The 16,362-nt window shown below is 41.2% G+C and overlaps 1 protein-coding gene across 1 annotated transcript in view; it reads right to left on the bottom strand.

The window, feature by feature from the left end:
* Positions 1-397: 397 nt before the first annotated feature.
* The window catches only part of ARHGEF38 (Rho guanine nucleotide exchange factor 38), a 39,019-nt gene continuing 23,054 nt past the window's right edge, over positions 398-16,362 (bottom strand). Inside the window, exons 6-14 of the mRNA XM_014940323.1 lie at positions 12,771-12,970; positions 12,128-12,261; positions 10,315-10,419; positions 8,998-9,120; positions 6,230-6,550; positions 4,395-4,535; positions 3,034-3,232; positions 2,597-2,856; positions 398-1,851 (exon numbers count right to left, since the gene is read on the bottom strand). Of these exons, the coding sequence (XP_014795809.1) occupies positions 1,666-1,851; positions 2,597-2,856; positions 3,034-3,232; positions 4,395-4,535; positions 6,230-6,550; positions 8,998-9,120; positions 10,315-10,419; positions 12,128-12,261; positions 12,771-12,970 (1,669 nt within the window). The 3' untranslated portion in view covers positions 398-1,665. The remainder of the gene's footprint in view (positions 1,852-2,596; positions 2,857-3,033; positions 3,233-4,394; positions 4,536-6,229; positions 6,551-8,997; positions 9,121-10,314; positions 10,420-12,127; positions 12,262-12,770; positions 12,971-16,362) is intronic.

Here is a 16,362-nt window from a genome sequence, read left to right as displayed (position 1 = left end):
CAATTATGCAACAATACAGAAAACACCTGTCAGGAGTTTGCCTTCAATTACACTACCTGCTGCAGGCAGAGTCACTTTTTTTGTTTCCTTTTTGCAGTATTTAGCACAAGAAGGTCCTCGCTTGTCACTAGAGGACCTAGGCATTGCTGTATTGAAATAAAATACTTAAAGGGTGGGTGTCGAGAGGATGGGGCCAGTCTTTTTTCAGTGATGCCCAGTGACAGGACAAGAGGTCACAGGCACACACTTAACGTAAGAAGTTCCATCTAAACATGAGGAGGAACTTCTTTACTTTAAAGGTGGCAGAGCCCTGGAACGGGCTGCCCAGAGAGGTGGTGGAGTCTCCTTCTCTGGAGACATTCAAAACCCACCTGGACACGTTCCTGTGCAACCTGCTCTGGATTGGACCTGCTCTGGCGGGGGGGTTGGACTAGATGATCTCCAGAGGTCCCTTCCAACCCCATATCATTCTGTGGATTAATGGTAATAGCAACAAGATAATGCTCTATCACTATTCAGTCTAGTTCCAGTGTAGGGCACCAGCCTGACCTAAGGATTGCTGTAGTCAGTGAACCTAAAGAAGTACTACTTGACATTAGATCCTTTCTTGGGATTTTTTGTTTTCTATGCTTATTGAGGATGCAATGTTGAACTATATTAACTTGTTATAATAGCTTTGACCATTTTGAAGATAATTTAGCAAAATACCAGCCTTTGAGTCTGAATTCTGCAAACAGTTAATCAGCTCCTCGATACATTCTTCACAGTTCAATCTAAGATCAGACACTTTGAGAATTATGAAGTCTAATAACACAGGTTTCATTTCACTACACAGATCTTGCACAACAAAGTAGTTAGTGTGGAGACACACGTGGAACGTCAAACCTGGAGCACTTTCATATTGCAACAGTTTCCTACCAAATGAAGTAGTTGTGTAATTCTTTTGAAAATTATAACTACTTTATTTCACAGCACCTGTTTCTTGTGCCCTCTCTTTTCCTTCCCCCATTTCCATATTTAACTAAACATTCCTTCTTTCCTGGGACCAGCTGCTGGTACCACCCCATTTGGTATGTTTTAATTTGAAACGTTTCTTACAAAAATGAAAGCCTTTTTCTTTTCCCGCTCCAATAATCTCCACTGAGAAAAAGTTCATTATAAAAATGGCTGAGGGTAAAAACAGACAGCAAAAAGCTCAAGTTTTAAGATGTGTCTATGTTCATTGAGATGGCGGTTCAGGAACAATTCAGCCTGAACTACACCATCCCTGAAGACTGAATTTGTCCTTTTTCAAGGCTAATTCTCTTCATCTTGAATATTATTTGCTAAATATCATGGAAGAAAAACATAATTTTAGCTGTGATTTATAGTTGTAGGTTGACTTTTGACATAGGATGCTTTGACAAAAGAGAAAATTATGGGGTAATAGAAAGCAAGCTCTTCAGGATGTTAATCAGAATCAGTCTTCCTGTTAAATGTTTCTTCCCTCAGGTCTTGACAAGGTGATGGCTTTTAGAGGATGGAAGTTCTCAATATCATCAGTGTGCTGTACCAGATACCATGGCTTCTGTCAATCACTTGTGAGTTTGCCTTGCTTGCTGCAAACTGTAATAGATGATTATTCTGTTTACTGCAGAGAAACTGGCTCAATGGGCCTTTCTCTTCTTAAGCGTATGTCATCTTCCCGAGATAATTAGATGGTACATATCCTTTCTGACCTTTTGCTTCTGCTAGCCACCATTCTTTATTGCCACTCAGGTCAGAAAACCGAAGTATCCTAACCTTCTGATACTCCTCAAGACTGAGTTCTTGATCATTTCTTGCTTGAAATGCGTAAACGGCATAGAAGGTCTGAAAAAGGAGAGCCACAAAAACTAAAATCTGAATTCAGAAATGTAGCTACATCTTACCCTGTCATTGTGGGTATACATTCTGCATACAGAAAATGTGCAGTAAGGTATACAAACCAGTACACAACTATATGGTCTGCAAATGCTAGACAGATTACAGTGAACGGGGCCAAAATAAAAAGTAAAATTGAAGGATCTAGGGAATTCTGCACGGGGAGGAACAAACCAAGCTCCAAGACCTCATCACCTTACTAAACTAGTAAGGTTTTCAGCTCACTGTTTCTGTCACACCAAGTGGCCTTGGATTGGACGGAGAATTTTCCAGCAAGGTTTCCTCAGGGAGAATAACCTTTCCTAAAGCTCCTATACTCCAGTGTGGCACAGAGATCACTTCTGTGCCTTACTGATTTTGCCACAGCTTTCTTGTCAATGCCAAGTGGACAAATCACCCAAACTGAGCTGTTTTGCAGGTTTCTGCTCCGCAGGAGAACCTTGAGACATTGTATGCGGGGTGAGGTAATGCAGTGGTGTGTTTTCTGAGAGACAGGACTGTGATTCGTGGCTTAACTGATCATCTTTTCCTACATTGTAGCTATTTAAGAAATGCAAAGAACAGAGGACAAGAGTTTCCCATCTCATACTGACAGATTAGTGCCCATCTTTTTGGGTGTAAGAGAAAACCATTTCATTTATAAGCAGTATAAGTTGGAATAACAAGAGGACAGGCAGGTGTGTATCGTACTTACATGCTGATCATCCATATCCTGAAAAGCATTGGTGCCTGTGCCGTTAATTGTGGGATTTTCACAGAACTGAAGAGAAGAGCTGCTGTCACTCTTCTTGTGCCCCGAATTTCTTGTGCTGCCGTCAGCAGAGGGCCGTGAAGAGACAAAGAGGCTGATGTTATCAAAATCATCATCACCGAAGCTGTTTTCTGCTGCATCCTTTTGCACTTTGGCTGGATTGTAAGGCCTCAGGAAGGAGGAATACACATACCCTTTAAGGACTAGACACCAGAGTAAAAAGAGAGTTTTAGTAGTATTTTGCTGTTTATTTTCTATTTCAAAACCCACCATTTTACACAGCTGTCAGTATGACAGAGGCAAACAGATGGGGCCAGAATGAAAAGAAATCAATATCCCAAAGGGAAGCTGTTATTGGGATGTTTGTGCAAAGAACTTACTTCCTGTGTCAACAAGCCATCTGCTCGTACTTCCGAAGGGGTCCTTTTGCTCCACCACAGCCACCAGTTCTCCTTCATGTAAATCAATATCCAATTCCTGCGTGGCGTTGCACTTGCGCTTGGCTTGGTACAGCAGTTCTGTTCTGTACGTCGTCAACAGCTTGGACCTGTGGCCTTCTGTTTGACGTGGGGATTCGAGCTGAAAAGCAAAACAATTATTTAAGGGGAAATAATGCTGAGGCCAGTTCTGGAGAATCACAGATGCATCAAAAACAGTGTATGCTGCATGTGGCAAGTGACCCTACATTTTTACACGCAGGTCAAGGAGTTACTTACACAGCTATGTGTAACCAAATCCCCTCTGTGTATGCAGCAAGGACCTGTCCAATTGCTAAATTAACAGGTGAGCAATAAAGGGCAGATTTTAAAGAAATGTAGGAATTTCACTAATTAAAGACCTTTTAGTCTGTTCTCTGCTCTCCAAGAGCTGTTGTTCTGTATGTGGACTGTCACTTGCCTAATTGTTTTTCTGTAGCAACGATCTTTGAATTCCTATGTAGTATCATAAAAAAGCATAATCCAAAAATCAGCTGAGGTGTGCTAAGGTCACATAACAACTTGCCTGATAAGGCAAGGTAAGTGGTACCCAAACAGACTGCTTTTTGTGTGAAATTGCCTTGCTAAATAAGGGCAAGATGCTATTAGCTGCTGGAAGGATATTCACCCAGAGTTTGGTTAGAGGGCAGGGAGGGAGGTGCTGCACATCAATGTGATCTTAACGTATCACAGAAGGAAAAGCATACGTGCCTTACTGATGCTAAAAGGAATCCTATGGCTTCCTCAGCTTCTCCTGTAAATCTACACTTGAGTTTTTATTTTTACTGTGAGCTAGACTCCTAAAAGCTCTGGAAATGTCTGATAAGGTTGGGACCCAGGGGGACACAGATTTCCTGGTGGATTTTCTGAATCTTCTGCTATGTGGGCGTGTATGTGTGTGCATGTGTGTAAACACCAGTACAAGCAACCACAGTGGAGGATGAGGAAAATAAATGTTCTGAATTAGAAGACTGAGACACACTGTAAGTGTATTTAACAAAAGAAGTAATCAAAGTTTACATATGCAAGCTTAGACTTAACATGTGCAGAGATAATTTCAAGTGGATTTTCAAGAGAATAACATGAAAACAGAGTGAAAAATCTTCAGAAGTTACTGGTCAATGGAACATCTTCATTCCAGCAAACTGAGTCAGAGTACCAGTGAAGAGACCAAGTCCAAACCTCTAGGTGGCATAAAAATGGGTTTGTTTCAAAAGCAATCCAAAGAGGATGCTTCATACACAATTCAGGTGTATGGTACTCACTGGAGAAGGGATGGGTTTCTTTTTTTCCAAGCTCCATTTTCTCTCAATAAAGGTTGCACCGCTGTTTTCTTTTACAAAATTCAGCTTGTGAACCTCCTCCATCAACTGATTCTGCACTTCGCAGATGCTTGAGGAAGACAGCTACAAACACAAAGGTACGTTAGATCTCAGGAACAAAATGTTAAGGAGACTTGAGAGAGCAGATTTGGTTTAATGGGTTGAATGCTAGGAATCAGGAAATCTGACAAATCACTGCTGTTTTCTGCAGAGCCCATAATGTGCTAAGTACGAGATGGAAAGAAAACAAAGGTCCTTGCTTAAAGAGAGTTTGTAATGATTGCTATTAGATTTAAAAGACATACTAATTTAAGTGAAATCATTAAAAAATATTCTGAACAGTGATGAAAATGAACAGCCTTGCAGTTATACTACTGAACCACTTGTTTTCAGATGCAAATGTGCATCTCAGCAGCTATGGGAGTGGTCAGTGTGCTGTAAGACTTGGTAGTAGTTTACCCTACAGCTTTGTGTTTGTGTAACCTGGTGCTGCCACCAGGTTAAAAATTGTTGGGTAACCTGAAGCTCTGTCTGTGTTGCTTTAGGTCTATGTCTAACCCCAAATGTATTTGCTGATGTAAACAGAAAAAAGAAAAAGAAGGTCAAACCTGTCAAAAGACAGGTTGAGGTAGTGCTGGGATGTATGGTTTAGTGATGGTGATGCTTCTTGTTTGTTGTGCGGGTGTCTATTTTTGTCAGTTAGGTTGACGGTTGGACAAGATGGTCTTTAAGGTCCCTTCCAATCTAGAAGATTCTGTGATTCTGTAATTTTGTTGGCAGAGCCTCACAGAAAACAATGCTCTCAATACAACAGCTTTCAAAACATGAAATGGTCAAATTACAGGGATGCAATTTCTTCATGTGGGAAAAGCCTTCATTTTCCCATTAAACAGCACAGCTCTATGTTTTGATCCTGACCTTGGGTTTTTAATTTTTCAGCTGTCCCTGACTATAAAGTGCTGTGTTCAAGCCTTGATGGAAAGGCATACTCCAGAATTGCCTCACTGCAATGTGTTTCCCATCTAGAGTCTTGCTCCAGTTCAGGTGAGTGGATTTGGATGTGTGGAAGGCATTGTTGCAGCTGTGTTCTTGGTGGGGTTCAAGTCCTCTAGGCAAAAGTACAACAAAACCGAAACATTGTAGGATTTTCACACAAATTAAGAACAATTTCTCAACTTCAATCTTCAGGTAATGATCATAGTGTCCAGAAAGAGTAGGGTGGGCTGGAGGAACTGATGCCCTTCTGTGTAGCTAAGACAGGCATCTTTGCTACTTTTTGGCTACGTCAGTTAAATTATTTGAACTTTCTAAAAATGCCAATGTAGACAAAGTTATCCCTTACTGCCTAGAGATGTCTTCAGGAGCTTCTGCAGCATATTTGTGTTTAACACTTCGTGTATACTTTCTTACAATTTATCTTCCTCTGTTTTCTGGCCTCCTCTGGGTAGATGCTAAGAAACACAGACTAAAATGCTGGCAGCTGTCTCCCTTTTTGCCTTCCTGTAATGTTCTTGCCATTACTATGGCTGTAGCAGCTGGAACAGCTGCGTTAGAATCATTCTCTATGAAAAGTCCAGGTCTGACAAAACTTAAGCTGAAAACTTAACATTTGCTGAGCTTGCAAGGAAAAAAAAACAAACCCAAACCTGACTGTGCTTAGCAGAACAAACAAAATCAGTGTAGCTTGTAGGTGTGTGTCCTGCATAACTCTAGCCAAATCATACAGAAAGAAAAAAGCCAAAAAAAGGCAGAACTACACCAGTTTCTAATGTACTTACCGGAACGGGCACCACCACAGCAGAATTTGACTGAAGTGCTGCAGACATAATATTCCTGAGGAGGGTGATAAAGCAATGCAGGCAGTTCAACACGATCTTTTTGGCTGCTCTGTTGAATACCTGAAGTTCTTCCACTAGCTGCGCATTTAGAGCCTCGTAGTCTTTCTTTGCCAGCTCCAGCTCTTCTCCTGTTGACCTCTGAAGGTAGCTGTTGTAGTCCAACAACTTGTCATAGCGCTTCTGGATGAGCTTCTGTGGGCCTGAAAACAAGGCTTGTAGCGCTGAGAGAGGAGACAAAACAAGCTTGTCCAGCTGAGCCATCTGGAAGAGTATAAAACAGATGTACTTATTACTTTATTTATGCTGTTCTTCAGACCCAGTGACAGGTTAAGCCTGATGGCAGCCTATCAAGCAATCTGTTAATTACTCTTCACAAAGCATTGCTGTCAGAGGCAGCATCAAGCAGGGTTTAGAATGAGTTAGAATCTCTTCCATAACATTGCAAAGGAGAAGTAACAGTTTTCCAATGTATGATGTCTGGTAATGGTCTCTTGGAACATGCAGCCTGTGGTACTGCCCTTAGTCTGTTACCAGTGAGGAAAAACTGGGCAGGGATTGGTGAAGTGGTCCAACGAAACTGGGATTTCCATAACTGGAAGGCCCATGCCAATATACAAAGTCTAGAGGCAATGAGGTCTAGTTAAATGGCAGTCTTGCAGTCTTTGCAGTCTTACATGCCATCAAAGCTTTTGCTTTTTCTTTTTTTTTTTTTTTTTCCTGGAAACAGCTGTAACTCAATTCCTGTTTAAGCAAACACAAACAATCACTTGATTTGATTAAATTATGTTATGCCTGTTGGTTTTATCTCCAGTAATCAACAAAATTAGACACCTGGTAAAAAAAACAAGTCTTTCTCAGACTTTTCCATTAGTCTCTAATTGTCTCAAGGGATTAATATTGCATGAAATAAAATTTATTTTTGTAAGTCAGTCACTTGTTCAAATACAGCATAGGCTTGTAGTGAGTGAAACACATCATCATCTTAAAGCTCTTGGACGTTCTATGTGAATTAAGTTGTTGTGCTGAGTGTGAGAATGAAAGAACAGCTGTCTTTCTACCCTCTGTAACACACCACAGTTGAGGACAGATCCATTTTAGCACCAGAATTGCTCTCCCAAGGCCAAGATGATGTTTGCTGCCTGGATAGCTCCTACTTTATTTCCACCTGGAAAACTGGGCTGTTTAGCAAACCAATTTTTGATGTATTAAGAAAACAATTCTTCTAAACTGCTGGACCTGATTTCTGGGAGAGAAGAGGCTATTATGGGTTTCTGCCCTAAAATTTTCCTTAAAACATAATGAGGGAGGAAAGTATTCATTATTGACAAATGCGCAAGGGGAAAAAAAAAAAAGAACCTGAGCCCATTGCTGAGATCTCCATTGATAATACCCTTTAGGAAAACACATGAAAAACAGTGTTTACTGAGAATATCTACTCATCGTGCAATATCAGGACAAAAGCTTTTTTTAAAAAAAGCCTTATACATACAATAGAGAGTCCTTTTAATCTTATAAATCCAGTACACAGAATTAAATAGATAATGCGTAGAAATTAACATGGTTAATAACAATGTCCACAATTAACACAAATAAGATTAAGGTATATCTTTTTTTTTAGTTACATAGACCTTTAGAATAGCTGGGTCATGAGCCAATAGGAGTTACAAATTTTTTTTCTGAAAAAAAGTTTTCTGCTTCATCAATTGTAGAATTGCTTCTGCTTTTCTTTGATGTTTCTGAATATGGAGGCATCTTGCATACTGGACACACCACTGCAATGATAGAGGAGGGCACTCTTTTGCACTTTATGCACTCATTCATTGTGAAGACATTGAAAGTATCTTTCTGATTATTGAGATTAATTTTTGAGATTCCTTTCAAATGCGGGAACTTCAAAGGAAAGGAAATACAACATCTTAGTTCCCTGTCATTATCTGGGAGGATGTGGTCTGTCAAAGATCCTTCTGTTTCTTGGAAGACTTTGTTTTCAGTGTTTTGGAAAGGATTGAATGGCTATATTTTAGTGGGCACAAACCTAGGAAAGTATAAGAAAACCTCCACCCCTGAATTTTTCCAGCTTTAGTAGCTGTTTGAAAAAGGAGCCTGCCTCATTTTGAAGTGACATTTTAGTCTATTTTTGTAGAGCCAGGCATTAGAGTTCATTTAGACCCTGAAAGCAAGAGACTACTTGAAAAATTATTACCTTTTTTTTCTGAAGTTGCCTTTTAATTTCTATGGGCTATATTCAGATTTTGCATGGTTTCCCTGTATGAAGGATAGTAACTTCAGAAAGGTAACAAAGCTGAGAGTTTCACAGATGGATGATACCAGGAGGCAATAGTTCATGAGCACAACAAAGATGACAAAAGTCACTCTAAAACTGCAAGTGCTGGTAACAAAAGTAGCAAAGCAAAGATCTGCTGCTTTTGTCTGAAGCTCAGATGAAAAGCGCAAATTTAGCACAAAGATTTTACTTTAAACCCAGGAATTTAGCTTGAGAAATTTTCTTCAGCTCTTCTAGGGAAAACACAGTGCACTTTCACTGAATTTTATCTTATTTCTTTCGGAACCTCAACCAAAAAACCTGCTCATCTTTTCCAATGGATTCCTAAGGTTTTTCGGGTGTTTTCTGTCCTAGTCTTCCTCACATACACCTCTTTCTCACACATACAGATAGCTGTGTAACAGTGGACATTGCCTAAACTTACAAGGTCTTCACAGAGATTTGTAGTGCTGTTCTGTTTTTCTGGACAGTCGTTGACTTCGTTGTCTTTGTCTTGCAAGATTTCCTGAAGCCCAATTATATTCTGTGCAGCCAGATGTATAGAATCCTAAATGAGAAGATGGTAGGAAGATGAAACTGTATTAGGATCTGTTTTAATATACTGCATTCACTCATGCAGATACTGCAATAATACTGATGGAATCAGAAATATTTTCCATCTCAGACAGGTGTGTTGTTTCTGTGCAGTTTCCAGCCATTGTGGGGCTGTTTACTTTGATAATATTTTCCTGTGTTTTGTCTATTTTCTATGTAAATATTTAAGAATCAAGTGGTTAATGTTCAACTGAAAAAATTATGCCCCCACCTAATGAATGTCCCACTGGAAGTTAGCTACTCCTCAGCAAGAAGCCAGCTCAAGACCCAAAACTCAAAGGCCTCTTTTGGAGGAACTAAGTTAGGACTACAGCGATGTATTATTTCACTTACTCTGAATTTTAATCTTAATGAAGTGTGCATCCGTTTGCATAAGGAACTGTCAACACCATTCTGGGCAACAAACCTTGTGGGCTGAGCTCACTGGCCTTCCCCTGTTTGCTGAACCAAACAAGGTGTGTTTGTGATAAGCTCTGGCCAGCTGGCCATCAATCTTGCCTACCTCTTAAACAACCTTCGTGTCCAGTTTGGGCACACTTACACTTTGAAGGGCCTCATGCCATCTACAAAGTTGGCAAGTTGTCCAGGAGAGGGGAAAGTTGATAAGTTACAAGCCAACCCACGTCTTCAGAGAGGAGGATTAAAGCAAAGACATTTACAGCAGTTGAGCATTCTGTGCATCTAATGCTAGCCTTCAACACAACCTAGCAACAGGAGAAAGGAAGGAGTCCTTACGTCCAAAATATGTATTTTAGAACATTTTCATTCATGTGGCTGCAACTTCTTACTTCCATTTTTAATGAGAAACCATTGGTGCTCCACTGTGGCAAGTGTGCAAGACCCACATGGTGGCTTAACACAGTGATTGAAAGTCTAAACTGTGCTACCTGACAGCACCTTCTTTTCCACGCTGCACCCAGGCTCTGTGGAGCCTGCTTGTGTAAGGGGAAAAACACAGAAGCACGGGCTTCAGAACTTCTTTGCCACGGGCTCAGTAATGCAGCAACAGCACAACTCATTTATTTAATATTGCGATGTAGACAGGCCTGCCTATAATTTAGTGTTGCCTAACCAGTGGCAGAAATGTGTGTTAAACTGGTTGTGGGCATGGTTTGTGGCCACAGATTTCCAAAAGGCCTGTACCCACCCGTAGATGTTGCGAGGAGAATGAAATGTTCTTCACGCACAATTTCACGGTCTTCTCTAAACTTCGAAACAACTTCTCTTCCTTATTAAAAGTTTGATCTTTCACCTAAAATAGATGTTAGCGCTGTTATTTTGGCAGCCCAAAAGAGTCTGGCTAATGAAAGAAATGTCCAGAGCGCTGCTGGAAAGATCCCAAACCTTCCCTGAACTCCTCCCTTTGAAAATAGAACAGATCAGCCCCTAATTCTCCCAAGCTCCAGTTTTAAACCAAGAAAAGTCAAAGGCACGGGGCAACATGAACAGAGAATTTATATTTTAATCCTTGTGAAAGCAGAGAGTTGCTTTATTACAAGCTCACCTAAGTGTGGCAATAAAACTCTTCGGTTTTTAGTTGCTTTATTACAAGCTCACCTAAGTGTGCCAATAAAACTCTTCATTTTTTTTGTGTGTATTGTTGCTCCATTGGGGGAACAATAGCGAAAATTTAAAGATATTTTTATGTCATGGCATTGCTTATTTCTGGGTGATGGCTGTAGGTGGAGCTGTTACCTCTAGAGCGATGCCAGCTCTTCCTGCTGGAAACCTCAGCAGCTGGAAAGAGGCTTGTACTACTTTTACATGCTAGCTGAAAAAAAACCCCTGAAAATATGTTTATTTCTGCCTACCTTTTACTTGAGGAATTTGAGAACTCTCAAGTCTCGTTTTCAGTGGTTTTGCTGTAAGGGTCACAGCGTGTTTCAGAGATGTGAATTAGAATATTTTCTTAGTCTAATTAAGCAGGAGAGAGGGCTGAATCCTTAACAGATGTATCCTGATTCTAAAATGATTCTCTAATGTTTTAAGCTTAATTAAAAAACAAACCAAAAAAAACCACCACACATAAACCAGAAGCTTTTAAAGAAAAAAAAGAAAAATCGCATCTCCTGTTAATCAAATTTAATTCCCTGTTTTTCTCTGATTTTATAGCCTTGCTGGTGTCCCATTCTGAATACAAAAATTTCCACTGTATGAATAAATGAACAGAAAAAAGAAATGTGGGTAGTTTGCGTCAGAGAAAGGGGGAAACCACTGATAAAAAACAAAATAGGAAAAAACGGCACGTATCTTGTAAAGTCACATCTAGAATGGCAAGTGACCTTGTCTAATCAACCATCTCATGCAGTGAGGTGCACTGGATATAATTTTCAAGGTCAGTTGTAATTGATTTTCTTGAGATTTAGATTTAAGCTTTCCTGGAAATGTTTATTTTGCTAGGTTTTGAATTACAACCTCAAAAATTATGAAAGTGTGTTTTATTTTTGGCCATCCAACACCCATTGATTTATCACAGGGTTCTTTGCCTCTGGTAATTTTGACTACTAATGTTCCCGGTCCCCTACACGTGTAGTGGCAAACCCCATGGCCTTTCCTAATCAGAAGTATTGCTCATCTTCCTTGGTGGGTTCAGAACCTGAATGTTACGAAGCAGAGCAAGAACATGTTCTCAGCACCAACAATAACTACTGCCAGTCTATCCACAAAGCATTAATCTCAGGCTGAGTTTCACAAAACTACCAATCCCTTCCTCTCTGCCGTCGATCAGGAGTTTGAGAAACTCTTAGATAAAAAAGGAAAAGGTGGAGAACGCATTACGTTATTTTCTATTTCAATCACAGAGATCTTTCCTGTCTTCTGTGACAGTCAGAAAATGACTTTATAAATGATGCAGAAAAAAAGCAACACCACAAACCCAATTTCCAACGTTTTTAAAAATGCCCGGTGCAAAAGCAGAACTGAAGCTGTCAATGCAAATCTGCAGTGGGATGAGTAAGTACCTGAGGTTCTCCCCCTGTCAGTATTTTCAGATGGCTGGTGACCCTCTTGGATTTCTTGCTAATGGAGTGGATGTTCAGTCGGGAAAACTTTTCTTTAAGGGACTCATCATCATCATTCCTCTTATACTTCAGCACTGCAGACAGAGAATTTCATGACACTAATAATCTGTATTCGCAGGGCTTTTCACAGGGACAGGCACACAAATATGAAACCATTTGAGAGAAGACACTTTGATGTCACTTGCTGTAATCTTGTGTGAAAATGCTCGAGATGATGAAAACCCTGTTATCAACACTAGCCTTGGGAGGAGTTAGGGCTTCAATGTGGCAAGTCTGTGAGAAATATTGCTATCGCTGCATCTTAATTATTCAGTGTTTGCAACTGCATTACAGGCAATGAACATGGATAGAACATGAATTCTTTCATCATTTTCAAGTTTCTGGAGTTACCAGTCAGATAACATAGCTGGCTGAGGACAAGTGACATTAAGGCATCTGTTAGCTTCTCGAAACCCAGCATATTGCACAGCTTGGGTAGCAGCAGCCAAAACTGTTGTAGAGATATGACTGGACTTGAAACCTCTTTTGTAACTGCCAGCCCAAGCTTACAAAGACAGATGAATTTACTGTGCCTTTTTCTTACCTAAATCTTTCCTCCTTTTAAGTTCATTGATGTTCACGTTAATGTTTTTCATAGCAAAAAGGGCGTCTTGTAGCACCTTGTGGTCAGGGTGAGAAGCAGGAGTTGAATTCAAGAGTTCACAGAGTAGCAAGGGATATTTCATCACCCGTTGCACTGGTTTGATCATCAGGGATCCCATGTCCATTAGATTTGGCTTTCCTCTACAATTTATACAAAAAAAGTTGTCACATAAGGAGGAACTCCTTGAAGACGAAAAGTTCTTATTATTTTTGTCTAGTCATTGAAGCTGCTGCCTTTTATATCCTTCAGTTGAACTTTCAGCTACAGAAAATACCAAAACCAGAGCAGTGCTTTGCACTGAGTCATAGAAGTGCAATTACCGGTTAAGTCAAAAAATAAGATACATCAGTCAGGGAACATGGGCCATTGTAAATGAAACCCTCCTCTCGCCCCCTCAATGAGAAATACTCACTGGGTCTGAGTTTTCTGTATTTTCAGCAGTTTGCCAGACTATTGCTTAGGCATTACCTCTGAAACGGTCCCACTCAGTCTGAGGGTGCATGTGGTACAACTGACACAGCACAACACCCAGGAAGGGAGATGTAGGTGGAAGAACAAATAACAGGAAGTTTGAGAAATGCATGTAAGTGGGGTTATTACATCCTGCTCTAGCCCCTCAGGCTTAAAATTGCAATATCTCCCTGCTGTGAGTAACCGGGATGCCTGTTTATGGCTGCATCCCTTTTCTCAACATCTCTCAACTCACCACAATGACCCTTAAGCTTTACTGTTTTTCACCTGTGTTTTTTCTTTGCTGGGTGACAGTAGGTTATTTCTAACGATGCTTGAGCTTCCAAAGGGTACCAGATCCAGCCTGGGGAAACACCGAACGTGCAGGATGTTCACCCAGGCTTGATCCAACCTGCTGGAAGTCACCTTACGCAAAGGCCAAGCAGGCAGATGTTTGGGCAGAAGGATGAAGGTAGAAAAGTCACAGCTTCCAGCACGGGCACAGAGATGCTCTGCAGCTCCAGGCTCAATCCCTGTTGGCTCAGCAGGGGCAGCAGAGAAGCTTCCCCAGGCACCCGAGTGGCTCAGGCCACGTGGCTGGTAGAAACCTGGGGTTTCCATGGGGTAGGTAACACCAGGTGGCCAAGCTCTAGGGCCAGGGCCAGCCATTAGTGAGGCTCCAGCAGCAGGACAGACATGTCCATTGTCTCTCCTTGTTCAAGCATGGTCCTGAGCAGAGCAGGCAACCCTCTAGCACCAGTGCTGGTATGGACTGCCTGTGACTCCCAGACCTCCCCTTTGAAACTCAGCATGAGCTGTTGGTAACAGAGTTAAGGGCAGTAAAGCAGAGCAAACTTGCCATTTGCATGCCCAAAAAGGCTGCTTTGGAGGGCAAAAGGTTGTTCAACGTGAACTATGCAAGAGTTAACGTTAGGCAGAGAAGGATTTGTGCATATGGAAGGGTGGAATAACACAATGTAGAAGGAAAGTACAGAAAACAGGGAACAGTCGCTTGGTTTTGCAGGCTGACATCTATTGTTTTGTGCAGCAGGAAGAGTAAAAGAGAAAAAAAAAAGCTTTCATTCCCACTTTTATATGTATAAAAAGTACAAGAGCCAATCCTTACTGCTGACTAATTAACTAACAATTTGAATGCCTTTGAGAAGAGACATCTGCATATTTAAACCATCTCTCTCACACAGGCATTATCTGTAAAAAAGTTCTGCATGAAAAAAAATTAACAGTAGATGCCTTTTAAGGCTTCTTGATGTCCCCAAACCTTCTCATCATTTCAATCCCCCTCATTTCCCCTGTATCCTATATTAAATATACAGAGCTATTTTCCCTTCTTTCAGCTTCTGGCAGCAATAATGAAAAAAAAAAAAATCTTAAATTGTTATTGTTTTCTCTGAAAAGCCCCATGAATGCACATCTATAAAAGCTGCCTCATGAATGGAAAAATCTTCAAGTGTCTTCTCTTTACATAGCTGCACTTTGGACAGCTGCCCAAGTGATAAACAGCCCTCTGTTCGCATATCTGCATGACACAGTCTGGCAATATGGTTGGAGAGATAGTAGGTTTGTTATAAGATAATGACTCCCCGGGGCACTAAATGCCACGAAGTTCAACTCATCTAATTCTCCCCAGCAAGATGAGCTGATGATAGCCACTCTCCCTGGACGAGCCCCGTTTGCAGCGTGCCCCGTTAGGACGCACCCGGCCGCCGGGCAGGACGTGGCCTTGCCACGCCACCCAAACAGGCGAGTAACAGCTTGTGACATCTATTGTGCAGAAAATTAAGTTGATAATTCATTTGCGATGCTACCTCAGCCTTCCCTCCCAATGTTATTGTGAATTTAGCAAGAATTCTAGGTCATGTGTAGCTATACTAATCTCGTCACGATTTATTACCATAGTTCTGCCGTAAATGCAGCTGGCTTAACTGTAGTCAGTTTCACATCATACCCTCCCTCCCTCCTCCCAACAGAACAAAGTCACAAACGCAGAAGGATTTCCACCTGTTCAAAAAACACATGGTGGTGAGCTATGCAAAAACAGGTGATTTGGGATTTAATTCCATTTGCTCTCATTACCCAGCAACTAGGTCCAGTGGCAAACATGATAACCAGTATGGTACAGCAGGAATGGGGCTGGTGTGACATTCACCTCGGCAGTTTTGGAATGGTGTGTGGGCATCATAGGCTGGAGCACGACTTAAACTCTCAGGCTTCATGGTTTACCATCCCCGAGTTCATTTTACTACAAGACATGCAGGGCAAATAATTCACTGTGTCCCAAGACTCTCGTGCAAACCCATGGAATTCACCGAGGCTGCACAGTTGTTAAGCCAAGCAGAATTTAACCTATTGAGCTTCCAGCAAAGGGCAGCACTGTCTGGTATTTATGTAATTGTTTTCTTGATCATGCTTGAATGGAAAGCAATCTGGGAGCAGCAAGATCACAGACCGTTTGGGGTGAGTTAGGCTGTATTTTCCAGTTCAATGTTAACCAGATTTTTGGGCACGGTCCTGCCCCGGGGCAGCTGAGATTCTGCAACCTGTAAACTGAGTTGCAGGTGATGGCATTTCTGAGTGCCCTGCTGGTCAGTAAGGAAGAGATAACCAAGCCCAAGAGGGTCCCACAGCTAAACTTGCCTCATTGCACCCTTCACAGCTTTATAAGAGCAAGTTTAAACTCTGAAAGTGAGTTGTATCCTGCGCTCCACGGCAAATTGTTTGAAGGAGAAAACTAGGCATTCATTTCTAACAGGGTTACACATGGCAGAGCAGTAGCAGCCAGTCTGGTGCTATTTCTATAGGTGTTGCTGACTCACATGATCGTGCTGTGACTCTTGGGGTATTTTGTTCCTCTTGGAGCCCCACTCCTTGGGAGACAGGAGTATACAAGAATGTCCCTTATCAAAACAAAAAGCAGAAAAACTATTTCCTGTCATAGACTAAAGCTTAAAAACCCCAGCTGTAGGATTTCGACATGCAAGTCCTTCAAAATCTATTTTGCTCTGATCTTATTTGACATGCAATTGACTTATTAACAAGTTCCTAAAGCTTAAAAACCCCAGCT

Source organism: Calidris pugnax, unplaced genomic scaffold (assembly GCF_001431845.1).
Source record: "Calidris pugnax isolate Ruff unplaced genomic scaffold, ASM143184v1 scaffold34, whole genome shotgun sequence".
NCBI lineage: Eukaryota > Metazoa > Chordata > Aves > Charadriiformes > Scolopacidae > Calidris > Calidris pugnax.
Note: the sequence above shows the minus strand (reverse complement) of the source record. Positions and strands in the feature narration are given on the sequence as shown.